General features: G+C 41.4%; 1 protein-coding gene across 1 annotated transcript; it reads left to right on the forward strand.

Moving 5' to 3' along the window:
• On the forward strand, positions 1 to 27,738 carry hoga1 (4-hydroxy-2-oxoglutarate aldolase 1). The gene is made up of 7 exons (XM_083971048.1): positions 1 to 610; positions 1,924 to 2,052; positions 3,714 to 3,841; positions 4,446 to 4,580; positions 17,134 to 17,230; positions 24,853 to 24,986; positions 27,232 to 27,738. The coding sequence occupies exons 1-7, from the start codon at positions 364 to 366 to the stop codon at positions 27,379 to 27,381; spliced, it is 1,020 nt and encodes a 339-aa protein (XP_083827174.1). The 5' UTR covers positions 1 to 363; the 3' UTR covers positions 27,382 to 27,738.
• Positions 27,739 to 27,961: the final 223 nt, after the last annotated feature.

Consider the following 27,961-nt stretch of genomic DNA (forward strand, 5'->3'; position numbering starts at 1 on the left):
ACTCTGCTGACGGTGCGTGGTGTCACTCTGTTGTTGTAGCTGTGTTTCCCTCTGACAGTCGTTTTAAAACCAGCCGCCAGGTGAATGACAGTTAGCCTACTGTAGGCTACCTGCAGAGAGTTGGTTGGTGCTTCAACTTTAGGCGCGTTCAGCAGCTGGTTCTGACGCAACACGTGAACGAGCACAGCACAGTCACGAGTGAAGAGTTGAAAAGTAGTTGGTCCAAAAAGCATCAACTCAACTCAACTCGGGTCAATATTTGCAGAAGCAGGTTAGTGATTAACTCTGCGCTCGGCTGCAGCAGCTGCACATTGTCCCAGCGGACACACAGAGACAGGGACAGAGACTCTCAGTGTCCGCTTCATGATGCTGTCCGCCCGGGTCTGGAGAGCGCTGAGCCCCGTGTGCAGAGCTGCAGGAGGAGGAGGAGGCCACCACCTGGCAGCATGGAGTCGGACCCAGAGCCACCAGGCAGCAGCAGCAGCCAGGCCGAGGCTGGACCTGAGCGGGATCTACCCGCCCATCGCCACTCCGTTCACGGCCGCGGAGGACGTGGACTACCGCCGTCTGGAGGAAAACCTGCAGAAGTACAACACCATCCCGTTTAAAGGTGAAAGGTGGAGGAGTCTTCTAGACCTGATCCCAGACCAGGGTCAGGGGTCACAGGGTGTGTGTGTGTGTGTGTGTGTGTGTGTGTGTGACTTCATAAGTTTAGTCTTTAGGGAAACTTGTGACGTCAGGCCCCTCTCTGTCGCTTCACCTTTACTCAGGTTCATCGGTGTGTTCACTCAGATGTGTGTGTGTAATTTAGGGACCCGCCGCTCAGGGCGAAATTCAACACCCGGAGAAAAACGCAAAATGACCTGATGGTGTGTGTCTCCCTCTGGTGGCCTCATGCGGCTACTACAACTGTCATAATGGTGTTTATACTGTACATTTAAAGGGACAACGAGGAGTTTATATTTGGTTATAAAAAAGTCTCACGTTAATGTGGATGAATCTCCGTTACCCACACTTGTTAATGGTCCATTTTAGATAAATATATCGTTTTGTCTCTATCGTTATTTTGTTATTATTAGTGGTGGTGGAAATGCTGGTCGAGCCGACCAGCGTTTCTTTACTTTCGGTTTCGTGGCGAGTCATGAGAATAACGCCACCGAATCGCCGTTTATTGAACTACGACGGTATGTGAACCTCTTTGAACCTCTGACTTTAATTCTTGATGAATGAAAACATGAGTCTGTCCTGCGCCGGTCAAAGAATTTCATGGTGCGTGGAGGCTCATAAATGTAGTGTGAAAACGCTTCGCTTTTCCAAAACTCCTCGTTGTCCCTTTAACTTATTCTTACTCTCTACGCCTTATTTATCCAATGCTGGTTTTTTTATATGTCTAGTTCTTTTTTTTTTTTTTGTATTAGTTGTTTTATTTATTTATCTAGGTAATTAACGACTTACAATCCAAGATCTCTTTGACAAGGGTGTCTTTGCTGCACAATATAATTCAGTACAACACAACATGGTCGTAGAGTAGGCGGCTGGTTTGGGGCAGGAGCGGTATAAACATACACATCAACACTAAAACAATGGAACAATACAATATAAAAAGATAAAGAGAGCCAGGCCTCAACGTGACATTGTGCTACTTCCTGGAGATAGTTGGATAAACTTATTAACTCAACTCTCCCGTCTTATTTTAAACAGAACTCTTTGAATGCACAGTAGCTGAAAATGAAGAAAACAATACATTTATAAATTAATGTAAGAGAATACATAAAAAAATCACATCCATATAAGTTGTGACCAGTCCAGTTGTGGGTTCTTAAAGGTTCTTTCCAGTGTCTTTGAGAACCTGCTGCAGGTTTTTATTTCTCTTCATGTCTTCAGACTTTGTGACAAAGCCTCTGCTCCGTCTGTGTGTCGCAGGTCTGGTGGTTCAAGGCTCCAACGGGGAGTATCCCTACCTGACGGAGGAGGAGCGGGTGGAGGTGGTGAGGGCGGTGCGGCGTTCGCTGCCCGCTGGCAAACTGCTGATGGCCGGATCAGGCTGCGAATGTACGGCTCAATATGTGTGTGTGTTTGTGTGTGTTCTCACCTATACTGTGCAGCAGCTACTATTGTTACCAGAAAACATCATCTCTCTCTTAAGTCCGAAGTTCAGAGGGATCATAGCAGTAGGTTTGTTACCTTTAATTATCGGTGCAAGCTGTTTTTAGAACGGCGGAGCAGAGGCGTGAGCTGCTCAGAGCTACGCTACGGAGGCTCATGGGATTTCTTGGTTTCCCTCATCAAACTCATCAAATACACAATCCAACAACTCCACAACGCTCTGGTGGACAAGTTGTGACCTGCACATTCACCACGCTATGAGATAATAACACAATGTTACCAGACAGAGTTGTTTTAGAGGGAAATGCAGAGACTGCTTGCTGAAAAACTGTGCCCAACGGGAACGCGCATCAGCGGTTTTGCATGAATTGACCTCTAAAACAACTCTGTCTGGTAACGTTGTGTTATTATCTCATAGCGTGGTGAATGTGCAGGTCACAACTTGTCCACCAGAGCGTTGTGGAGTTGTTGGATTGTGTATTTGATGAGTTTGATGAGGGAAACCAAGAAATCCCATTAGCCTCCGTAGCGTAGCTCTGAGCAGCTCGCAGCTCTGCTCCACCGTTCTAAAAATAGCTTGCACCGACAATTAAAGGTAACGAACCTACTACTACTGTATGACTACATTTGCCAAAATGTTGAACTATCCCTTTAAGCAGTCGAGTTAAAACAAGATATTTTTATCATACGTTTTTTTCTTTTACTTTAAAACTGATCATGTCAAAACAAACTCAGACACGGACGTTGAACACATCAAAACAAAAACAGGAGTTTGTCCATACTGTCAGCAGAGTTTATTCAACACATCACGTTTACTGAACTAAATGTCATGTTTTTAAAATTAAGGCCATCAAGAAATTATATATATATATATATAATATATAAAAAACTATTATTTGATTTACTTTTAATTAAAAAATAAAACTGTATGAGTTGTATGAAAACAGCATGAAGCTTTTCCAGTGTTTATTCAGAGCTGCAGACATTTTATGCTTTTAAACCAACTTAGAAAAGAAAGATTTTGAGATACAGTATAAGCACCTTGATGTTAAAGTGAAGTGGAGTCGTCTCTGCACTGCAGCACATAATAAGAAATAAGATGGACATTTCTCTGTAGCTCCTCTTCCTCCATTCACTGCTGAAACTGTTTAAAAAAAGGGTTAAAAAAAACCTATTTGGCTCTTATTTCACTGATGAATGTTCTGGGAAACATGTGCGTCTGTCATCATGTAACATTTCGAGGTCCTGCTGCTGCTGCTGCTGCTGCTCGTCTTATCTGCCTTTTTCTTCCATGAGACATTGTTGATGCTGAGGAGATGATTTCTTCTTGTTCCTCTGACATTCAGTTCAGCTCGGTCCGTCCTTCCTCTGCGCTGCTCTTCACACACACAGAGACTCTGTATAAAAACCTGAGGCCATAGCGCCGTCCTATTCAAGTCTCTCAAAGAAAACATATCTCCAGTTGATGGGAGTATTAGATGGAGGCCTTGTACAGAAATACATTGGACTGTAACAAAACAGTGTTGTGTAGTTAAAAAGGTGAAGATGAAAACCTGAATGTGAGTTTTTTTTTTTTTTCTTCTTCTTCTCATCCTTCATCTCCTCAGCGACCGGAGCCACTGTAAAGCTCACGGACAAGATGGCGTCCGCTGGGGCCGACGCCGTGCTGGTGGTGACTCCGTGTTTTTACAAGGGCAAGATGGACAGCCGAGCTCTCGTCCAGCACTTTACCAAGGTACCAAGGAGTCTGACGAGAAAATAAAATCCTAAAGTCACGTCTTTGTCAGCGTGTGTCTACCCACTTATAAACTCTTCCTGAGTTAAAATATTCTTGCTGTGTTCTTTAGGAATAAATATGAATATGATTTCTTTGCATTATTATTATTATTCAAGGTCTGAAAAGACTTGATATTTTTGTTATTTAGACTAGTCTAGTTTAGCCAATAAAGCTCTAAATGACAATATTTTTTTTTCAATTTTCGGAGAAATGTTGTCGGTGGTTGATAGAATAAAACAATTTTCTTAAAATTTAATTTTACTCAAACACATACCTATAAAAAGTAAAACCAGAGAAACTGATCATTTTGGGAGTGGTCTCTTATTTTTTTCCAGAGCTGTATATATTTTCAAATCTTACAAATTCAAATGAACCAAAACTGATGTGAACTGTCCTCCTCACATTCTCAAAATCATTTTTAATACCAATATTCTTTGTAGTAATTATTTGCTGTCACTATAATAAAGCTTTGGAACAAGTGGGAATAAAAACACATGCATGATAACGTCCTGTTTGTTTAATATACAGTATACAGTAGCCTAATATCTGTGAAATTTCCCAGGTGGCGGACAGCAGCCCGGTGCCGGTGGTCCTGTACAGCGTTCCTGCCAACACCGGTCTGGAGCTGCCGCTGGACGCCGTGGTGCAGCTGGCTCAGCATCCCAACGTCGTCGGCCTCAAAGACAGCGGAGGAGACGTAAGAAGGAAACACCTCCACAACCACTGCTTCTTGTTTTCTCTTCTGTGTGACTCAGTGCAGAGAGGAGAAGCCACAGTGGAGCTTAGTCAATCACATTTTACATCATGTTGTTCAACACCGACCCGATGATCAGGTCGGTACTGTGAAATGTGAAACACTTTTACGAAGCTTGAGACAAATTTACACAGCAAAAACTCAAAATCTTGAAGAATATTTATCCTATTTCTAGTCAAAATGTCATTTCTAGTCAGAACAAATCTCAATAAGACTCAAATAAGACTCATCACATGAAAAGTAGCTTGTTTTTAGACACTTTTTACTTCTTTCAAGCAGATTTTCACTTGAAAAATCTGATAGTGGAGCAAGTTTTTCCTTCTTTCTTTCTCCCTTTCAAAACATTGCTTTCACTGGCAGATTTTTCTCCTTAATTCAAGTGAAAATTAGTTTGAAACAAGTGAAAATTATCAAATTTTAGGTGATGAGTCTTATTTCAAGTGGAAAGAGATTAGTTTTGACTAGAAATGAGAAATTTTGACAAGAAATAAGACAAATATTCTTGGAAAGATTTTGAGTTGTTGCAGTGTACATATCATAAAACAAAATTACATTACCATAACACATTTATAAGTTCAGAGGGATCATAGCAGTAGGTTCGTTACCTTTATTTGTCGGTGCAAGCTATTTTCAGAACGGCGGAGCAGAGCCGTGAGCTGCTCAGAGCTACGCTACGGAGGCTCATGGGATTTCTTGGTTTCCCTCATCAAACTCATCAAATACACAATCCAACAACTCCACAACGCTCTGGTGGACAAGTTGTGACCTGCACATTCACCACGCTATGAGATAACAACAGATGATGCGCGTTGCCTTCAGGGACAGTTTTTCGGTAAGCAGTCTCTGCATTTGCCAATTGGCCAATTTGCCAAAACTTGAACTGTCCCTTTAAGTTTACGTTTTAAAACACGAACCTGGAAATAGTTTTATTTCAGGAAAGTTTTAAAGCTTAAAGTGGATCGGAACAAAACTGATGAAAGGACTGAGCCAATTTCCTGTTCTCACATCCACCCACCATCAAAACTGTATATGAAGAAGAGGGTTGCTGCCTAAATTAAAGGCTTTATTTTTAGACTCAGCCCTACATTATTGCTGCATTCATGTTGTATCCTTCAGACCATAATATTTATGAACAACTCAGCTGCAGAAAATGTACATTGTTAGTTTCTAATGACAAACATGGATACAAAGCTACGAGTGCTTCTGAGTAAATCCCATCAGCTGTTTGTTGCTGGTTTCACTGAAGGACTACAGTTATATAACCATTTATTATATATATTATATAAATTAAAGTATTAAAGTGGCTATAACCAATGGGGGAAAAAAAGTATAAAATGACAATGTGAAAAAGTGCAACAAAGTAGGCGTCGGGTACAGAGAATTATCACCTGAGACGGTTTCAGCTCATTGTTTAGCAACTAAAGGCGCCACTTCCTGCTGAGCAGCAAGGCACTGGATCTACGTTTACCAGAGACAGTGACCATTCAGTCATCCATTCAACTTTATTTATTCACACTTTCATCTGAGACATCTGGAAACTGTTTTGAAACTATGAGATAATAGTAACAGAACGTTACCAGACAGAGTTGTTTTAGAGGTAAATGCAGAGACTGCTTGATGAAAAACTGTCCCTGAAGGCAACACACATCAGTGGTTTTGCATGAATTTACCTCTAAAACAACTCTGTCTGGTAACGTTCTGTTACACTGCAAAAACTCAAAATCTTACCAAGAATATTTGTCTTATTTCTATTCAAAATGTCATTTCTAGTCAAACCAAATCTAATTATACTCAAAATAAGACTCGTCACATTAAAACGTAGCTTGTTTTTAGACACTTTTTACTTCTTTCAAGCATATTTTCACTTGAAACAAGTAGAAAAATCTGATAGTGGAGCAAGTTTTTCTTTCTTATTACAAGCATTAAAAAACTTGCTTTCACTGGCAGATTTTTCTACTTATTTTAAGTGAAAATCTCTTTGAAACAAGTGAAAATGATCTAAAAACAAGTACATTTTTAGGTGATAAGTGGAAAGAGATTAGTTTTGACTAGAACTTAGACATTTTGACAAGAAATACGACATAAGAGCGTTTTGGAGTTGTTGGATTGTGTATTTGATGAGTTTGATGAGGGAAACCAAGAAATCCCATGAGCCTCCGTAGCGTAGCTCTGAGCAGCTCGCGGCTCTGCTCCACCGTTCTAAAAATAGCTTGCACCGACAAATAAAGGTAACGAACCTACTGCTATGATTATAGGGATTATGGCAATGGGACAATTTGCCAAAAATGTTGAACTATCCCTTTAAGAAACTCCTCTCAAGGCTGTACTAAGAAATTCTACAATGTGTGGCAGCCATTTGTTGATTATTTCATTATTGCCCTTTATTCCTTTGTTTTTTGATTGTTTTGTTTTTTTGTCCCTTTTTTTCCCCCTTCCGCTGGTGTGTGGTCATATATTTACGCGATACAATCTATTAAAATTAAAATTAAATACAAATATTTGAATATAAAGTTTCCATCTTGGAGACGGGACCGTGCAAATGTTTTTCTACTTTTCCACGCTGAGTCTGAGCTGCAGCAGCTTTGTTTCACTGCAGAGACTCTACTCAAAGTGTTTAGACTCCACAGGAAGAAGAAAAACATGCAGCTCCCCTGTTGTACAGGACATTTCACACACAGTTAAAGAACCGGTGAAGCAGAGAGCTAGAAATGTACAGCAGATATACAATTTTACTTTGATTATGGTTCAGTATAAGGCCGGCACCACCTCCCTGAGCTTCTGTAGTAACCATAGTAACACAGTAAATTTTTCTTTCTTATTACAAGCATTAAAAAACTTGCTTTCACTGGCAGATTTTTCTACTTATTTTAAGTGAAAATCTCTTTGAAACAAGTGAAAATGATCTAAAAACAAGTACATTTTTAGGTGATAAGTGGAAAGAGATTAGTTTTGACTAGAAATTAGACATTTTGACAAGAAATACGACATAAGAGCGTTTTGGAGTTGTTGGATTGTGTATTTGATGAGTTTGATGAGGGAAACCAAGAAATCCCATGAGCCTCCGTAGCGTAGCTCTGAGCAGCTCACGGCTCTGCTCCACCGTTCTAAAAATAGCTTGCACCGACAAATAAAGGTAACGAACCTACTGCTATGATTATAGGGATTATGGCAATGGGCCAATTTGCCATAATGTTGAACTATCCCTTTAACTGGTAGCATTAAAATACTCTTTTTATTCGTTTTTTCGCCGTTATAAAACCTACAGTCTATGTATAAAACAAACACTTTAATCACTCGGTGATACATTAAATGTTGTAGTACGCTGACAACATTGCTAGCTAACATCGCTTTGAGTAAACCAGATCCATGGAGTAAACTGACAACCGGTTCTTTCTGCAGTCGGGTTGCGCACGCATCCACCGTGTAGGTAAACAAATAATCCCTCTGTAGGTTATGGAAAACCGGTAAGATTTCCCAGTTAGATACAGAAATATAGATATAGAAATCTAATAGATTTTCCGGCTAGATAAAAATCTTCTTGCGAGACATGATGACATTTTGTCGCATAATCACGTATAGCCAGAGATGGACAGAGAGTACTCGACCCCAGTACTTGAGTAAGAGTACAAATACTGGTCAAAATGTACTCTGTTACAAGTAAAAGTAGCTCAGACGACATGTTACTCGAGTAAGAGTAAAAAAGTACTTGCTTCTAAAGGTACTTAAGTATCCAAAAGTACATGCTTTTAAATTTGCTTTAAAGGGACAGCGAGGAGTTTCTATTCGGTTATAAAAAAGTCTCATATTAATGTGGATGAATCTCCGTTACCCACACTTGTTAATGGGCCCATTTTCGCTAAATATATCGTTCTGTCTCTATCGTTATTTTGTTATTATTAGTGGTGGTGGAAATGCTGGTCGAGCCGACCAGCGTTTCCTTAATGAGAATAACGCAGCTGAATCGCCGTTTATGGTCGGAACTTGCGCCGGTCAAAGAATTTCACGGTGCGCGCGGAGGCTCATAAATGTAGTGTGAAAACGCTTCGCTTTTCCAAAACTCCTCGTTGTCCCTTTAAGTAAAAGTAAAAGTAAGAGTAAGAGTAAATTTATCATTTTTCACATTCATGAATTAGCCTACTATAATTGTTTCTAAATGAATTTAAGGAGCTTTTAACTCTTGTTTCTGAGAATGAACTCTTTGAAAGCAGCTGCACTGATGTGCTGCTTTTAGGGGTTAGGGTTTCCTTCTTTGACAAACACAGCTTGTGTCCAATAGGATTTTAGAAAAAAAAAGAGCAGACCTGAAAGTAACGAGTACTTTTCATCCTTCCTAGAAATTAACTCGAGTAAAAGTAGAAATATTTGTCTTCGAAATGTATTCAAGTAAGAGTAATAAGTACCAAAGAAATCTAATACTCAAGTAAAGTACAAATCCTCTGGATATGAACTAAAGTACAATACAAGTAAATTCACTCCGTTACTGTCCACCACTGCGTAAAGCTTCCTAACGTTCCTAAGGCAACAGGGAGAAAATGGCTGCTCCTGTTTGAAGTTAACTTTCAATATTATTCAACTACTTGTGATTTCATGTTATTTCTGAAGCAACTGCGTACATCACATCGTTATTAAACATGGAGAACGTTTTCCTGCTAATACAACGTTTTGCTAATTCTCAGGACTGCGTCTGTCTTTAAACTTCTTGACAGATGTGAAAAGCCGTCATTATCTTTCCCAGAGCCTGGACTCAACATCTTTACCCTCGCTAAACTGTGTTTTTCCCCTCCGGTTCACCATGCAGCAGCCAAGTATCTGCAGAGAACAGGGTGATGACTAATTGAAGAGCCAAAAAACTCAAGTGTGTGTGTAGTTTTTCTCCTGCGGGGCTGATTGCAGGGTTACTTGATGGGGAAGAAAAGGACAGTTCGCTCTTGTCGAGGCTCTTAACACCTTTTTGTCTGCGTGGGAAGTGTGCGCCAGAAGTTGCAAATGGATTTCTGATTTGGGAAATAACATGTTTGTCCACTTGCTGAGAGACAGCAGCGTGGGTGTAGTTCAAGCGCAGACTGGCCCCGCTCAATTTGTGGGCGTCGAAGAGGCCAAACACAGAAAACAAGGGGTGATGGGTCAATTTGAGGGAAGGCAGACAAGTTGCAGGAAAGATAATTCAGAACATGGACATGGGCAGACACACACATCAGTCCGTCTCTCCCGCTGTCTGCCAGATTACTTCGTCTAAAATGTCATACATTTTTTATCACGGTCAAAATTGAATCCTGTTTTATTCTGGTCAAGGAGGTTCTCGGCGACGAAGAGGCCGACGAGCCTGTAGGTTTTCACATCGCTCTCACAGCGGTCGCTCGCTGCACGACGTCCTCTACTCTGATTGATCGTAAATTGCTTCTGATTGGTTGTGGAGAAGCAGCTTCTTCATTGTCTTTTTTCCTCTTCACTGCTTTTGTTTCGCTCTGCATATGAACCGTTTCCATGCAGCTCGGCCCTTTGCCACTATAGTTCATCAGAGCTGATTGTCAATTCCAGTCAGGGGGCAATGTTTTCCTGACAGTGGGAGATGAGAGGATGGTTGAGACACAGGACAGTTAAAACAACGTCCAATTTGTCCAATCAGGAGCTATTTACAAATCACCTGCCTCATTTAAAGGAGCATTATCGCAAATACAGCAGTAATAGCATAAAATAAGCTGACATATGTAAAAGATGGGTCGGGGGGAGCCATAACTAAATGTACAAAAAAAATCGCCAACAGTATAGTGTCCGTGGGGCAAATGCAGCATTTGTCTTTGTTATGATCCAAGCCGGCCCGGCGCTTGCTGCGTTAAAATGCACTCGGAACTCGCAAATCCGACCTCTGAACCGGACAAATATGCAACAGTAAGTAATGTAGCAGTGTTAGGCTGCTTACAGTCACTGAATCGCTGGTAGAACACTTTGTCTCCACGTCCCGTGTCTTTCTTCAGCTGTCCTCTCAGTGTTATTAAGGAGGAGGAAGTTGCAGAACTGTTGTTGTCATTGTTGTGGTTGTGCGCGACGTAGAGCTGCCGCTTCCACTAGCGAGTTTTCTTTTTCCCGCGATTGCACGTTCATTCAGCCTGGTGAGGGAGGAGGGGGGGGGGGGGGGGGACTAAACGAGGCTGCTCTCTCTCTCTGACAGCTGCCCACTTGTTTATATCTGATAAGCTCCGCCTGGCTCCATCTAGTGGCCGAATTAAGGATTTGGATTTGCGATAATACTCCTTTAATGAGTGCGTAAGAACATTCCGACTTTTCCGAATTTATCAACTTGTACTTATTAGGAACGTGTGTAAATTTAAGCACAACTCTGACCATGCGTACACACAAAATCTAGTGGTAGAACAGTGAAACTACAAATAGAACCCAGTGGAGGAGTCACAGTGTTCAGCAATGTCAAACTTCACACATGTTCCCTGTTTCCTAATTTAAAAAACTTCTAAATTAGTAATTTAGCAGACATTTTGAATGATTGGTGTGACAAGCTATAAACGTATGCAGGTAGATTTGTGTTGTTATTATTCAATCAAAAAAAAAGGTTGCTTCAATCAAAAAAATATATTTTCAATAAAAAAACACTTTTTTTCTTTGATTGAAAAAGGTTTTTTTGATTGAAATAAAGGTTTTTTTAATTGAAAATATATTTTTTGATTGAAGAATAAAGACACAAATCTACCTTCATATAAAAGACAGCTTTTTTATTTCTCAGTGATCTTTCCTCTGACCCAACAGAATTAACAGCAGTTGTTACTTTCTCCATACGCAGCATTTTTTCTTTTGTTGGTCACACCTGCAGCATTTAGTGTTCCAAACAGAGAAACTCCTCTTCTCCGCCCTCTTTGCCATGATATTGGTGTGGGGAAAAAAATCCATTCACGCATTATTAAAGGGATTGTTGCTACCATATATGGTCAATTGGAGGCGTTTCTGAATGCAAATGACCCTAACCATGGTAGTTAGGAACAGGTGGGATTTATCATCACTGATTACTTACTAGTGTGCGTACGACCGGTGTCCGCACGCTTGATAAATACAGATTTTTTTGTACTTTGTTTGTACTTTTTTGTACACATTCTAAATTTCATTCCTATGACAGAATTTAGAACCTTTTCTCCGCACGGTTGATAAATGTGGCCCCTGGTGCTAAAAACCTCCTGAACTCTTCCAGAGACGCTTCATCATCTCACCGTGATCAGCTCATGCTGCCATGTTAAGGTTTCACCTGTGTCTGGGGAGAGCTATGTGTTTCTATGGTTACTACAGAAGCTCGGGGAGGTGGTGCCGGCCTTATACTGAACCATAATCAAAGTAAAATTGTATATCTGCTGTACATTTCTAGCTGTCTGCTTCACTGGTTCTTTAACTGTGTGTGAAATATCCTGTACAACAGTTGAGTTGCATGTTTTGAATAGAGTCTCTGTAGTGAAACAAAGCTGCTGCAGCTCAGACAGAGTGGAAAAGTAGAAAAACATTTGCACAGTCCCGTCTCCAAGATGGAAACTTCATATTCAACTATTTGTATTGAATCTTCAGTGAATTACAGACATCAGTATTCAATTATTACATCTCTATACGACCACACACCAACTAAGGGACAAAAAAATTAAAACAAAACAAAAGAAGAAAAGCGCATTACTACAACAGAACGAAGCATCATCATGTGCAGACATAAAGAATTCCTCATTGAAATCGTCCATTAATGGCTGCCACACATTGTATAATTTCTTAGTACAGCCTTGAGAGGAGTATCTTAAAGGGATAGTTCAACATTTTGGCAAATTGGCCCATTGCCATAATCCCTACAGTCATAGCAGTAGGTTCGTTACCTTTAATTGTCGGTGCAAGCTGTTTTTAGAACGGCGGAGCAGAGCCGCGAGCTGCTCAGAGCTACGCTACGGAGGCTAATGGGATTTCTTGGTTTCCCTCATCAAACTCATCAAATACACAATCCAACAACTCCAAAACGCTCTGGTGGACAAGTTGTGACCTGCACATTCACCACGCTATGAGATAATAACACAACGTTACCAGACAGAGTTGTTTTAGAGGGAAATGCAGAGGCTGTTGATGAAAAACTGTCCCGATGGGAACGCACATCAGCGGTTTTGCATGAATTTACCTCTGTGTCACAAAGGCCCCCGACCCCGACCCCGGTGTAGAAACTCTTCCAGCTGTTTAGTTTTGCGCTTCGTTCTGCCCCGAAGCAGAAGAGAAGGTGGAATAAGAGTGAAGCTCAGACTGCAGCTCAGTGAATTAACTCTCCGCGGTGGATCGCTCCTTTTTCAAAAGCAGCTGTTCTGAGACTCGTTAAAGCATCAAACAGCTGCAAAACCCTCAGATTTTCTCCTGCTGCTTTTGAAATAAACGTCACAAAGCTGCACAAGGCTTCCACCGTGTTGTGTTTCTATTTTGGGCGTCGGGGGCCGTTGCAGCGGTTTGACGGCCCCGTGTTTTTATTTTCTCTGTTGTGATGCCGATGATGGGCAGCAGTCGGACCTGACAGATGATGAGTGGATATCTGTGAATAAATCAATATGATGCTGTGGAAGACTGGACTATCAGGTCTCTGCAAACTGCACTGCAAAAACTCAAACTCTTACCAAAAATATTTGTCTTATTTCTAGTCAAAACAAATCTCATTATACTTAAAATAAGACTCAACAAATTAGAAGGTAGCTTGTTTTTAGACACTTTTTACTTCTTTTAAGCATATTTGCACTTGAAATATGTAGAAAAGTCTGAGCAAGTTTTCCTTTCTTATTACAAGCACTAAAAACTTACTTTCACTGGCAGATTTTTCTACTTATTTCAAGTGAAATTTTGTTTGAAATAAGTGAAAATGATCTAAAAACAAGATCATGTTTAGGTGATAAGTCTTATTTTAAGTGGAAAGAGATTAGTTTTGACTAGAAATTAGACATTTTGACAAGAAATAAGACAAATATTCTTGGAAAGATTTTGAGTTTTTGCAGTGTGCCTCCAACCTGACACAGAAATGTTTCTAATGTTCCTATTTGCGACTTCAGCAGTCCTCTCGCCTCAGGGATTATTAAAGTTTCACTTCCTCTCACCTCATCCCATCTTTAATCGCTGCCGTTGTTTACATCTCATCAGCTCACACCCGAGAAACAGCAGCAAACACTTCAATACGACTCGACGTGATGAGACTTAAACTAACGCTGCAGATGGTTTTCATCGCCACTTGTCGCAAAAAACGGACACGTTTGTGAAAGAACAGCTTTAAGACCCTTTGTCTGTTCAAACCCTCATATATGAAGAGTTCAATCTGACAACGTGTCACATGGATTTTATGCAGCAGATGCACATGTCAGAAAAGAGAAAGATAAGATTTAATACCTCAAAATAATTAGATTTCTTATTGTGTGTGTGTGTGTGTGTGTGTGTGTGTGTGTGTGTGTGTGTGTGTGTGTGTGTGTGTGTGTGTGTGTGTGTGTGTGTGTGTGTGTGTGTGTGTGTGTGTGTGTGTGTGTGTGTGTGTGTGTGTGTGTGTGTGTGTGTGTGTGTGTGTGTGTGAATCATTAAATTTGCATAATTGCTGGTTTTAACTAATTAAACACACCCACCAGCTGTGGAGAGCTACAACCTGGGCCTCGTGGCATCGGCCTGGATCTGAAGACTGGAGCCAGAAGAACCGTCTGTCCAGATTCCCGGTCGGTCTTTTATTTGTGATGGACGCTGAGGATGGTCTGGGTCTGGGTGATGGTGTGAGTCACACATCACATCTAAAGATAGTTGCATCTGTGAGGAGGGAAGATCCCATCTCTCTCTAGTCTGTCCCTCCCAGTTTGAAACCCTCCAGTCTAATGGTTTTACAGGAACCTGATCAAGTGGTTCAGGTGAAACTAGACCAACCGAACTCGAGACCGAGTCAAAACCAAGACCAAACTAACGAGAGACCATTTTCAAGACCATTACTGTATCCAGTTAGCCTACAAATCTAGCTGCACTCTAGCGGCAGCAAATATATTTGCTCCGTAGGTGGGTCTAGAAACGAGCCATAGGAACTTTTTAAGTCTCGAACACCGTTTGTGTTCACCAATCACAGCGCTCTATCTGTTTAGAGAGTCGTTGGGCGGCTTAACGCGACGACGACATACATTTTAATTGGCTTGTCAGGCTAACGTCATCCTGCTCTTTGCTCTGATTGGTCGTAGCGCTACCCTATTGGTGCAGAGGCAGTTTGAAAGACAGCCTTCATCCCCCTGGATTGAGCCGAGGTCTACCGGTCGTTGCCAGACTAGACATGTTAATGATATAGTCTGGTTTGTCAGGCTAGTATCCAGTACCAGTCCTCATAATAATCATGTGTCTTGATATTTACATTATTCTTCCTCAGATAAAAAAGAAAAAAGATGATTTGATCTAAAATCTAAACCATATTTAATGTAAACAAAGTTTAGATTGAACAAAACACCTCCTCCCACTGGTGACACCAAGTTGTTCAGATGGTTTAACACAAGTAGATACTTTAGTACAACTATTTGAATGATCTTAAAGTTATTGAATTACATCACATAAACCAAAGTGAGCGAGTAACAGAAAAAAACAAAGATTTCACAATCAGCCATAGGTCTGAATGTGAGTGTGTGAAGTCGTTGTATCTATTTTAGAGGTAAATACAGAGACTGCTTGATGAAAAACTGTCCCTGAAGGCAACACGCATCAGCGGTTTTGCATGTATTTCCCTCTAAAACAACTCTGTCTGGTAACGTTGCGTTATTATCTTGTGGTATATTGATGTGTTGATGAAAAGAAGGGATCACCGCTGACACGTCTTCGCTTGTATTCAAAAAAGAAGTTTATTAACAAGAAGAAGATCAGTGTACAAAAATGCCGAATCCTGGAGCATCTCTGTCCAAAATGAGATCTCTCTACTGGCCCAAAGCTCTGACCTTATATATGTTTCTAACTCCAAACACTCCACCTTCTCCAAACTAAGGAATGCAACTAATCAACAAAGACAACCTTGATCTGGATCATTTACTTTCTGGCATTTAACCTCTTGACCAAATCGATAACTTTTGGGCTACCATAGGTCAACGGAAGAAGATGCCCTTGACCTAAGGTTTCAGCCTTTAGGCTAAACAAAACAATCATCAACTTTCCAACAGACCAAATTGCTTCTAGGCAGGATATGGAACCCATTAAGCTGATCAGTTCACACATTCCTTCAGTTCAGAGAAAGCACACACACAAAGAAGAACATAAGACAATTCAAGATATTAAAGTAAGAAAGTTAAGGTGTATAATACACTACAATCTCATAGCGTGGTGAATGTGCAGGTCACAACTTGTCCACCAGAGCGTTGTGGAGTTGTTGGATTGTGTATTTGATGAGTTTGATGAGGGAAAACCAATAAAAATCCCATGAGCCTCCGTAGCGTAGCTCTGAGCAGCTCGCGGCTCTGCTCCGCCGTTCTAAAAACAGCTTGCACCGACAATTAAAGGTAACGAACCTACTGTTATGACTTTAACGACTATGGCAATGGGCCAATTTTCCAAAAATGTTGAACTCACCCTTCAACAATAAAGCAGCCGTTCTCCCAAAGTCAAGAAAACTGGATTTCTCCACCAGAAGGTTCATTTTTTTCCCCGCACCATCTTGAGACACGAGTTCACTTCAGACTAATGACAATAAATGTTGGGAGATTAATGAAAAAATAAAAGCTAACGAGTGTTTTCCTGTCACTGGGGGCAGACGGCCGTGGTCTCGCTGCGATGTTATTCTCCCCCCACTGAGGGAGCTGTATCTAAATAGCCAGAGTGCTGCAGCTTTCAGGAGACCAGCAGGAGCTCCTGTAACCTGATTGACTGACTGATCAATTACAGTCCTGCGTGTTTGAAATGACTGATATACAGGGGGGGGGGGGGGGGGGGAACTGATTGACACCCGGCGGATAAAAATAGAGCCTCTGTGGTAACGGCGATGGAGACTGAAGGAGGAAAAAAAAAACTAGAGGCTGCAGGTTTTCCCTGTGGAGCTGCCTTTGAACATTTCAGATTTATTTGGATTCTGCGCTTCATATCCGGGTTGACAAAAGAGAATTAAAAGATGCAAAACAAAATAAGGAGCTTATAAATTATTCATCACCCCCCCTCTTCCTCCTCCTCCTCCTCTTTTGAAGTTGATTCCTCTATTATATCTCACATGGGACTTGTCTGTTTTTCCTCTTTTCTCCTTCTCCGTCTTTCATTTTGGATGCTGAGCGATTCCCTCCTCCCAAAACCTCCGCCGTGCAAACTGCAAAGAGTCGGTGCTCGCCTCAATTTGAGCGATTTGTTTACCTTGTGAGATGTTGGGTTTGTCGTCGTCCCTGGTGACGGCCTCCCCCGGGGATTAAAAAACCAGGAATTAGTCCTGACAGCGGGGAGGGACGAGTGTTGACAATGAAACAGTCCTGATATTTTTTTTTTTACCTTCTTCTTTTTCTTTTTATCCGTTCCTCAGATCACACGGATCGGCCTGATTGTTCACAAAACCAAAACACAGGATTTCCAGGTGTTGGCGGGCTCGGCGGGGTTCCTCATGACCGCCTATTGTGTGGGTAAGAAGCCTTCAAAATGAGACTAACAGAGCCGTTGTTCCTCACAGGGAGCGGTCGTCATCCCCATCGCCATCGCAGCCGCTGTTTCTGTCTTTTATCCAAAAACCAAAGTCGGTTTAGTCCGTCTTTCATTTGTAGTCACAAGAGTAAAAAAAAAAAGAAGAAAGAACAATGTCCATTTTCTCTGAAAAAATAAATAATTTGAATGTCAACATAATATGTACACAAGAAGTATGCCTAAGTTAACACATTTATAGGATAATCAAATCACACCAGACTACAACTTTGTTATTATAAAACAAAATGTAAAATCTTGAAAAGGGGCATCTTACCCCAGGGCCTGGGGAAGACGCCCCCCCTACTGGGGTAAGATGCCCCCCCGGTGTCTACACACACACACATGTACACACACGTGCACACACACTCACACAAACACATGCACACACACATGCACACACACACACACACACACACGGGTACAGTACACAGGCTACAGTTTGTGAAGAATCCAGCTAGCTTAATGCTATTATCGTGACATAAAGTCAGCTAAGAAGCTTTTTAAACTGGTAATAATACATTTTTACCGCTAATTAGCTAATAGGTTAATTATGTTAGATGATGGTGTACATTTTTTTTATCAGAAATATGGGTGGGGGGCGTCTTCCCCCCAAAGTCATACTTTTACACTTTCACGTATTGCAAAAAAAGTATTTGGTATTTTTTGTTCAAACTAATGGATCAACTTCCTCAAGACTATTATGCTAACATTTAAAAAAAAGTTTGTGTATATATCCTTCCACAAAAACACAGCTGCTTATTTTGTAGCGTCAAAATATTACATCAATTTACCCCAAAATCTTTTCTTCTTACCCAGAGGGGCGTCTTAGCCCGCTCTACCCTACCTTTGTCTACCCAGAAACCTTTGCACTCCGGGTCACTTCCTGTTGTTGTTTCAGATTTCACCCATGCTTCATATAATAAAACCCGAGCAGCTCCCTGAAGGCATCGTGTGTCCCCGTCCACTGACAGGGACGTCTTCCTGATTATTGGCCGGATACAAGACAAATAACGCACACACACACACATATACACACACACACACACACATATTAACATTAATATTAGTGTCAAGAATATTATACCTGCTCTATTTTTAGATTGATTTTCTTACCTTTGATGGATCTTACGGCTACGTTTAATCTCACTTAAATAAAAACCAATTAGCAAAAGTATGGAAATGACTTGAGATATGAAGTTTATCACGGAGGATAATTAGTCAACTTTAAGTAATTTGCTTGAAGTTATGTCATAATTGTGTCAAAAAGAGTAGAAAGTGTGAACGGCTGTGAATCTTTTCTCAGCAAGGAGTTTGTGTGACTGAATTAACTAATGAATGAACTTTATTTCTGCAGCACTTTTCATACAACTAAAAATGCAACTTCAAGTGCTTGACATAATATATAATATATAACGATACATGCACACTCCCCATAAAGCACAGGATGTGAAAAAAAATTAATGAAATAAGTCAAAGATTAAAGCAGAAGTGAGTGATCCGGTCGTTTTCGCTAATGCTGCGTTCCAGGCAGGCTTTTGAAATCGTAAATTACAGCTTCAAGTCACAACTTACGACTTTGTAGCGTTCCAGGCAACCCACTCGTGTTTTTCCGACCTGTTTTACCGGTGAAAGTCACTATAACGGCCACTCGTAACTTCTGACCGGTGAACTCGTACCAGATCGAACTGGTACCACTTCACGGTCGGAAAAATACGAGTTTCCTTGAACGCACCATAACAGTCCTCGTCGCTACGTCACCACATTCACGGCGTTCCTTGGCTGCACACACAGCCCTGCATGCCGTTCTCTCTCCTCATTGGATAAAAACTGTAGGATACGATAAATGTTTTCTCTTCGGCTCAGAGCAGAGCAGAGTGACTGACAGACCCGTGTTGCAGACCAAACACTCTATAGAAGTGATTGCTGTCGGAAGATATAACTATTTAAGACTTATATTAACACAAATATATCACTCACTTCTGCTTTAAATAAGTAATAATAAAGTCTAGTTTAGTCTGTTAGAGTCTAAAATAGATACTATTGAAGCAGAGATGGTAACTGTATAAATCTTTGCCTTTTATTAGATAGAATCATAAAGATAAATAGACAGTGGAGGTATGTCGGGAGTCGAACCGGCGATCTCCATACATGGGACTCGCTCTCTGACCATTTAAAATGTTAATATCAAAGCTTCTGAGGCCGTTACAGCAGCTCTCATCCTCAGACACACCTGTCATTAAAGGGACATTGTGTAACTTCTCCTGTTATCTATTCACGAAAATCGATTATTTGGTTCTTCAGTCTGTTTTTCATTAACCAGTAATCCCCCCATCAACAAACTGAAGTGTTCCTTTCAGCTCTGAATGAGCCGTTCATATCATTCATATCTACATGGAGCGGGTAAGCTTGGTGCTGTGAGGAGGAATGGAGCGTTACACTGATGCTGCATTCACCTGCAGTCGGGCAGACGGCCGTCGCTAACAAACCAGATGTCATTTTAGTCACAGAAGTCGAGAGAAAGAAAGCCGGTAAAACGTGGGTCAGGTAAACAATACGGCATCGCCATGACAACATATTGTCTTGTTTACATAGAGGCTTGTTTATGCCGTTACGTGCAGCGACTGTCGTCCTTCTGCCGTCTGCCCAATTTCATGTGAATGCAGCATGAAAAATACGATTGTGTTGCTTGCAATATACAATCGCAACGCTAGATGGGAGTAATTCCTACACAATGTAGCTACCTTTATTAACAATAATAATAATAATAATAATAATAAATTGTTTTTTTAAACGCTTTTAAAGATGCTCAAAGACACTTTACACTTTAAAAATTATAAAATAGAGCAAAGTCAGAGTGGGATTCAGATTAAAAACAGCAATAAAACAGTATAAAACACACAAAAGACAGTATAAAACACAAAAATTATATATTAAAAGCTAATTTAAAAAGGTGAGTTTTGAGCATGGTCTTATATTATTATATAAATATATTATTTATGTTACTATTGTTAGTCACTATTATTTTCTATGAGTTTTTTCATGTTTTCTTGTGCTTTTGTACATTAAATTCTAACATTAATATTTTATAAGGTGGAGGCTTCAGATAAGCCCATCGTGGTTTTTTGCCTCTCCCTGCACTGTTTCATTATTATCTATTTGTTTTACGTTGTATTCTTTTTAAATTGGGCAAAATAGAAAGAAAGAAAGAAAGAAAGAAAGAAAGAAAGAACGGTATAAAACACAAACATTATATATTAAAAGCTAATTTAAAAAGGTGAGTTTTGAGCATGGTCTTGAAAGTTGGGAGGTGTTTGCAGATACAGATAGGTAAGTAAGTACATAGATAGGAAAGTAGCCGACATGCTGAGTAATTTAAATCAAATGTGATGATCTCTGTGGCCGCTGCTACATGTAAACACATCGTTCAGCAACAACCACAATATTAACCTTAATAGGAATACAGTATGTTGCATGCAAGCACACACACACACACACACACACACACACACACACACACACGATCCTTCATGTGAAGCTGCAGTGAATCATAAAAGAGGAGCGGCCTGATGAGGAGGTTTTCTTCTTCTTTTTCTGCTGCTGCTGCTCGACACGTCAGTCACGTAGCGGCGACTGTACGCCTGGATTAGATAACACGTTGGGGGAAAGGCATCAATACGATGCTCAGGAACCTAATGAGTCATGTTCTGCCTCTGCCAGCGCTGTCAAACACACTGTCACACACACACGCACACACACACACACACTTGTACTTGTCTTCCTGTGGAGAGGAACCACTCGTGCGTGAGACTCTAACCATCACAAATAAAAACCTAAACTACATCCACGGCCTCAAACGCTCAAACAAACCTTTGAAGAACTGAGGACCAACCAAAATGCACACACACACACACACACACACATATATACACACACACACACACACACACACACACACACACACACACACACACACACACACACACACACACACACACACGCACACACACTTTAACTACCACGGCTCTCTGATCTTTGCTCCCTGACATCACATCTCCATTATTGAAATATGGGAATAATTGGCTGTGTGTGTGTGTGTGTGTGTGTGTGTGTGTGTGTGTGTGTGTGTGTGTGTGTGTGTGTGTGTGTGTGTGTGAGAGGTAAAACCGAGTGATTGATATGATAATGTGTCCATATACGCTGCGAGTGTGTGTTGAAGTTTTGATGCTCTCAACGAGCCCCATGACGATGATGATGATGATGATGAAACTGACAGGGGGGCGGGGCTTCCACCTGTCAATCAAAACCTCCCGGAGCCTCTTGATGAAGAAGAGTTAAGACCTGCAGGAGGAAACTACTCATCTGATGACACAACACTGTAGCTTGATTAGGTCCAATGATTAACATACTGGAGTCAGAGACATCGCTGTATCGCCATAGTTACTGACAGAGGTTTCAAAAGTACTCACATTCTGAACTTGACCCATTGCCATAACCCCTATAGTCATAGCAGTAGGTTTGTTACCTTTAACTGTCGGTGCAAGCTATTTTTAGAACGGCGGAGCAGAGCCGCGAGCTGCTCAGAGCTACGCTCTGAAAAAAACTCCAAAAGTGTTTTGATAACTCTGAAAGCTCTCCAAACCCTTCCTTGGCATGACAGTGTGTAGAAAATTGGTGAATTATTAACTGTGTGAATGTTGGGTCTTCAGTGTTTCCTCAGCTAAAGGCAGCATGCTAGCCAGCTAACTGCCCCTCGTCGTATTCAAATTTGGTGCTAATGTGCTGATTAGCTAGTTAGTTCACCTTGCCTTGAAAATCTGTCTGGAAAAGAAGACATTGAGGTCGACTTCCATTTCCCTGAAAACTGGGTATCCAATCACAAACAAGTTTTATACGTAGGTGGACTCAACATGATGACAACAGGAAAGTGACATCTGGAAGCTTTTGTTTACATTCAACATAGCGACCACTGAAGAGCAGCTAGCATTAGATTCGGCTGTATAATAGCATTAGCTTTACGTTTTCTGGATCGTAGCTTTGATTGGTTTGAGGTCTGTCCAACTGCGTTCAGAGGCATTTTGATCTCTCCTCTTGGAGGTCGGAGGTGAATTCACCTTCCTCAGACTACTATGATTTGCAAGGACTTTTAATCTCTATATTAAGGCCTTTGAGGGTTTTTCTTCAAATTTCTCCTCCAGCTTCAGAGCTTCAAAGAGTTTTTTCTTTACATCCATATCTTTAGATCTTAAGATGCAGATAAGATAAATTGTAGTATTTTCCAAGGGGAGCGTACCTATGTTCCCCGGGTTCTATGTTCCCCCATAGGGGAATATAGGACTCTCTTTTTGAAAAAGGGTCCTATGTTCCCCATTTTCCCCAAAAAGGGTCCTATATTCCCCGGTCACAATACATACTGGGGAACATAGGACCCTTTTTCTGAAAAAGGGTCTTATGTTCCCCACTGTTACCGGGGAATATAGGACCTTTTTTCAAAAAGAGTCCTATGTTCCCTGCTGTTGCTGGTCGATGGACTCTCTCTCTCTACTTATCTGGACTCTCTCTATCTGGCCTGTCTAACCTCTACCTGGTCTTTTTACTAAACTTAACCAACTCCTTTCTTCATTGCCTAAACCCAACCAATGGGACAATTAGCCTACACTTCTCACTCAAAGTCACAACTCAACTTCTCACTCAAAAATAGGCAAAAATCTGCAAAGTCACAACTCCACTTCCAGGTGGGTACAAAAATTGCATGTCCCCCAGGTCCTTTTGGGGGAAAGCGGGGAACATAGGACCCTTTTTCTAGAAAAGGGTCCTATGTTCCCCGGTCCCATACAAAATGGGGAACATAGGATCCGGGGAACATAGGGATGATCCCTTTTCCAAGTATCTGCTTTTACAGAAAAACCTCTAAAGTCCAAAGTCTGATCGATCAGAAATAGCTCATGTGTTTTCATTATTATCTACATATGTCTGTAGTTCATGATGCCTGGTCTCTGGCCTCACGGTGTCTCTGTTGACAGCGAGGAGGCGGAGCGTCAGTCCGTCAGTCAGTCAGAGGTGTTAGGTAAGCCGCTGTCAGCCGTGTGATCTGAGCGTCCACCGGCCACAGCAACATAAACCAGACAGAGAAATTCTCCATCAGCCTCCAGCTCGTCTGTCGTCTACAACAACAACAACAACAACGAGAACGACTCCAAGGCCGCGGCCCGAGGCTGCCGCTCCGCTCCCCCACCAGACGCACAATGAGATGTCACACTGAAAGGCCATGATATCTTGTTGCCTGGGAAAATGTCTGTGCATCTCACTCCTTACATAGATAAATAAATAAATAAAACAGACATCTGCCTACTGATCCGTCAGGAAAGCAAGAAAGAAAAGAAAGAAAGGAAAAGAAAGAGAGCAGGAAGGAGAAAAGCTGAGGGTAAATCGTCAGTTTGTGTGTGTTCACAGTGGAGATGTAAAACCACATTGTGTTTGTATAAGAGGGACCGTCGAGGATGGAAATCAGAGGGAAACGGCACCAGGAGTGTTTTTATCAGCAGCACAAGGAGCTTCTTGCACTTTGCTGTGGTGCATGTTAATGTCTGAGCGCCGGCTGCACCGTGATTGATGGACGGACGGGTCATTTAAGATTCTGAACAGACTGTCGACGGAGTTGAGTGGCGGCTCGCTGTGAGCCCACGGTCTGCCCCCCCCACCACCACCACCACCACCCCGACACCCCTTCCCCTTCAACCACCCTCCATAAACTCACCGGCGTTCAGAGCGTTCGCAGAAATCTGAACTTTAAATACCGAATACAGGATTTTGGATCCTGGCTGTCACAGATGTCTTCATCATGAGACAAAAGCTCAAAAATAAAACGTGAATTTCTACATTAAAGGGACAACGAGGAGTTTCTCCGTCGGCAGAACGAAAAATTCCACGACAATAAAAAAGTCTCACGTTAATGTGGATGAATCTCCGCTACCGACACTTGTTAATGGGCCCATTTTTGATACATTTATCGTTTTGTCTATTTTGTTATTATTAGTGGTGGCAGAAATGCTGGTCGAGCCGACCAGTGTTTCCTTACTTTCGGTTTCGTGGCGAGTCATGAGAATAACGCCGCTGAATCTCCGTTTATGGTGGGAACTACGACGGTATGTGATCGTCTTTGAACCTCTGACTTTAATTCTTGATGAATGAAAACATGAGTCGCGTTTTTTGCTCCCCCCAACACTGGGTGACCATCAGGATTTAGGGGTCAAAAATGGCCGGAATTGTCCTTTAATGTAGAAATTCACATTTTATTTTTGAGCTTTGTCTCATGCAAAAACACAAAGTTTATACTGTTTATACTGTACACTATATGAGTTCAGTGGTGGTGTGTCATAAGGATTGAAAGCAAATGTTTTCTTTGTCCTGTGAAGAAGTTTCCTTCTTCATTTACACAAATGATGAAATGAAGATGAAAAGGTGAAGAGGAAAATGTTTCAGTCTGTGGAAAGTGATTGTTCAGCTCTCACCTGTCTCTGTGTGTGTGTCTGTGTGTCTGTGTGTGTGTTTGTGTGTGTGTCTGTAGGTGCAGTCGGCGGTGTGTGTGCCCTGGCCAACGTGTTGGGCCGCGAGCTGTGTGAGTTGGAGCGTCTGTGTGTGTCCGGTCGCTGGGAGGAAGCCAGAGTCCTGCAGCAGCGTCTCATCGAGCCCAACGCCGCCGTGAGTACCATCTGCTGCACGCACACACACACACACACACACACACACACACACACACACACACACACAGAGCGACAGACTGGAGGCAGAGCTGATCGACTGTGGTTTAAGTGAAGCTTTGATGAAACGTTTGAGCTGAAAACAAAAAGAAAATGAGCAGAGAAACGTTTGTCTCATGTTGTGTGAATGAAACTTTATTTATAAAAAGCAACTTTTATGCTAAACAATGCAGCTCAATGTCCTTGACAATAAAGACATAATTAATATACAGTATATAGTTTATCTAGTGTTCCTATGAAATAGCACTTTAAAATATTTAATTTTAATTCCTACTATAGATCAAACATAATCAACATCATACAGACTGAGTTTTACTGCAGGATGCAATGTTTTATGATATGAAACGTACTTTATAAAATAAAACAAACATGAAACACAAGTTTAAAAAGTCAGAATGACGATCGGGCATTGTTTTATAAAGTTGTAAAGAAAACACAGTGGAGTTTTCCATGTTTTCCGGTCACAGTGGGTGAAAGTGAACGCCACAGAGGTTTGTGTTGTGGAGTTACAGATGAAGAAACTCTGAACTCTGCTCCACAGGAAACAGAGCTGCAGTTCAACAGCAGCGATAACGAGCCTCTTATTTTAAACCATCACCTGGAGCTGCTCTGCATGTCGCTGGCTCTGGGGACGTCTCACCCTCTCACCTTTATATATATACATACATATTCATATACAGTACATACATTATGGTATATACGTACATATATAATATGAGCTTTGAATGCTGAGAGTGGTTCATCAGTGTTATCTGTAGTTGATGTGTTTGGATAAAGTTCAGTCGAGTGCTGACTGATTAATCCTCTTCACAACACATCGCAAATAAAGTTTCCTAAAATGTGACGTTCTATTTATTTTATTTTTTATTTATGACCTTTATTTTACCAGGCCAAACATAAAGAAAAACATTCTTATTTACAGTGTTGGCCTGGGAAGTGAAAACTGTTTAACTGGTTGATTATTATTATTATTCATGTGCAGGTTTGTTCAATAAAAGCCTAAATGTTTTTCTATTATTCTGTTCAGTGTTTGAGGGAAACTAGTAGCAGAGTATAAAGCAGAAAGACTCAGGATCTGTATGGTTCATATACAGTACAGACTTAAAGGGATAGTTCAACATTTTGGCAAATTGGCCCATTGCCATAATCCCTATAGTCATAGCAGTAGGTTTGTTACCTTTAATTGTCGGTGCAAGCTATTTTTAGAACGGTGGAGCAGAGCCGTGAGCTGCTCAGAGCTACGCTATGGAGGCTCATGGGATTTCTTGGTTTCATCAAACTCATCAAATACACAATCCAACAACTCCACAATGCTCTGGTGAACAAGTTGTGACCTGCACATTCACCACACTATGAGATAATAACACAACGTTACCAGACAGAGTTGTTTTAGAGGGAAATACAGAGACTGCTTGATGAAAAACTGTCCCTGAAGGCAACGTGTATCAGCGGTTTTGCATGAATTTCCCTCTAAAACAACTCTGTCTGGTAACGTTGTGTTATTATCTCATAGCGTGGTGAATGTGCAGGTCACAACTTGTCCACCAGAGCGTTGTGGAGTTGTTGGATTGTGTATTTGATGAGTTTGATGAGGGAGACCAAGAAATCCCATGAGCCTCCGTAGCGTAACTATCCCTTTAAACACTGGACTCACTGAAAAATCTTGAGTGAACTTCTGGCCGAGTCGGTGTGTGTGTGTGTGTGTGTGTGTGTGTGGTTGAGTGTTTTGCACTTTATGACACCACAGAGTTAAACATCAGAGTCTGAGAGTGAGGAGACGCAGCTGAATGTTGTTTCTCCTCCAGGCAGCAAAATGTGTCTGTTAAAGTCTGTTAAATGTCAGCGCCCTGACGGCATCAGTCCTCCTCCCTCCTCCTCTTCCTCCTCCTCTTCCTCCTCCTCTTCCTCCCCTTCCTCCTCTTCCTCCTCCTCCTCCTCCTCCTCCTCCTCCTCCTCCTCGTGCTGCAGCAGGACGATGCGGCTACGCGACAATCAGCTCGTACTTGAACGTTCCTGATTTTAAGTGTCGGTATTGATAATAAAGCTTTGAAACGACACTGCAGCTCCTGTTGTTGGAGGAGGAGGAGGAGGAGGAGGAGGAGGAGGGGTGTATATATATATATGTATGAATGTATGTAATGTATGTTATGTATGTATAGAGACTGATTGGAGCTCTGTGTTGCTAGGTGACCAGGAAGTTGGGAGTTCCCGCCCTCAAGCAGGCGATGGAGTGGTTCGGTCTCCACGGCGGCGCCTGTCGATCACCTCTGCAGCCGCTCACCGAGGCCGAGACGCAGCAGCTGAGGAGGGACTTCGCCTCCAACGGCTGGCTGTGAGCTGTGTGTGTGTGTGTGTGTGTGTGTGTAGGTGTGTGTGTCTTCACTTTACCTGGAAACCTTCCAGCTGCTCAGTCCTCAGAAGTGTCAGATGTGTGATACAGGATGAAATGAACACGGCAGGAAGATTAATCTACCTTCATCAATTCACTTCATTGATACTTAAATCATTTATTATACAGTAAATCACATGTGACTTTTTTCTGTAAAAAAAACAATCAAACATAAAGCACGATTTTAAAGGACTTAAAGGGGAATTACCATTTTTTACTTTTTTTTTTTTTTTTTTTTTTTTTACAAATTTCTAGCATAAAATACAATCATTTCCTCACCCAGATAACTTTGGTGTCATTACAAGTCGTTGTGATGAAATTAGCTCCAGCCGAGAGCCGCGTATATCCGTATAATGTGAGTCTACAGGGCAGCAGAATGCAGCCTCTAAATAACACATTATCTGCAGAGAAACTGCTTCATTTCACCAATATTTAGTTCTGATAGGCTAGTGCTATTCCCCTCTGAGTCCGGGGTTAGCTGTTATCAACATCCGGGGTCTGTAGGTTGACCTACTGACCTCTGACCT

Source organism: Trachurus trachurus (genome assembly GCF_905171665.1).
Source record: "Trachurus trachurus genome assembly, chromosome: 1".
Classification (NCBI taxonomy): domain Eukaryota; kingdom Metazoa; phylum Chordata; class Actinopteri; order Carangiformes; family Carangidae; genus Trachurus; species Trachurus trachurus.

What these genes read in the sequence shown, in the direction of transcription:
- hoga1 (XM_083971048.1), top strand. Translation starts at nt 364, where the DNA reads ATGATGCTGTCCGCCCGGGTCTGGAGAGCGCTGAGCCCCGTGTGCAGA. An exon ending in TCAAAGACAGCGGAGGAGAC is followed by an intron (nt 4,581 to 17,133) that starts GTAAGAAGGAAA and finishes TCCGTTCCTCAG; the next exon opens with ATCACACGGATCGGCCTGAT. An exon ending in TCATCGAGCCCAACGCCGCC is followed by an intron (nt 24,987 to 27,231) that starts GTGAGTACCATC and finishes CTGTGTTGCTAG; the next exon opens with GTGACCAGGAAGTTGGGAGT.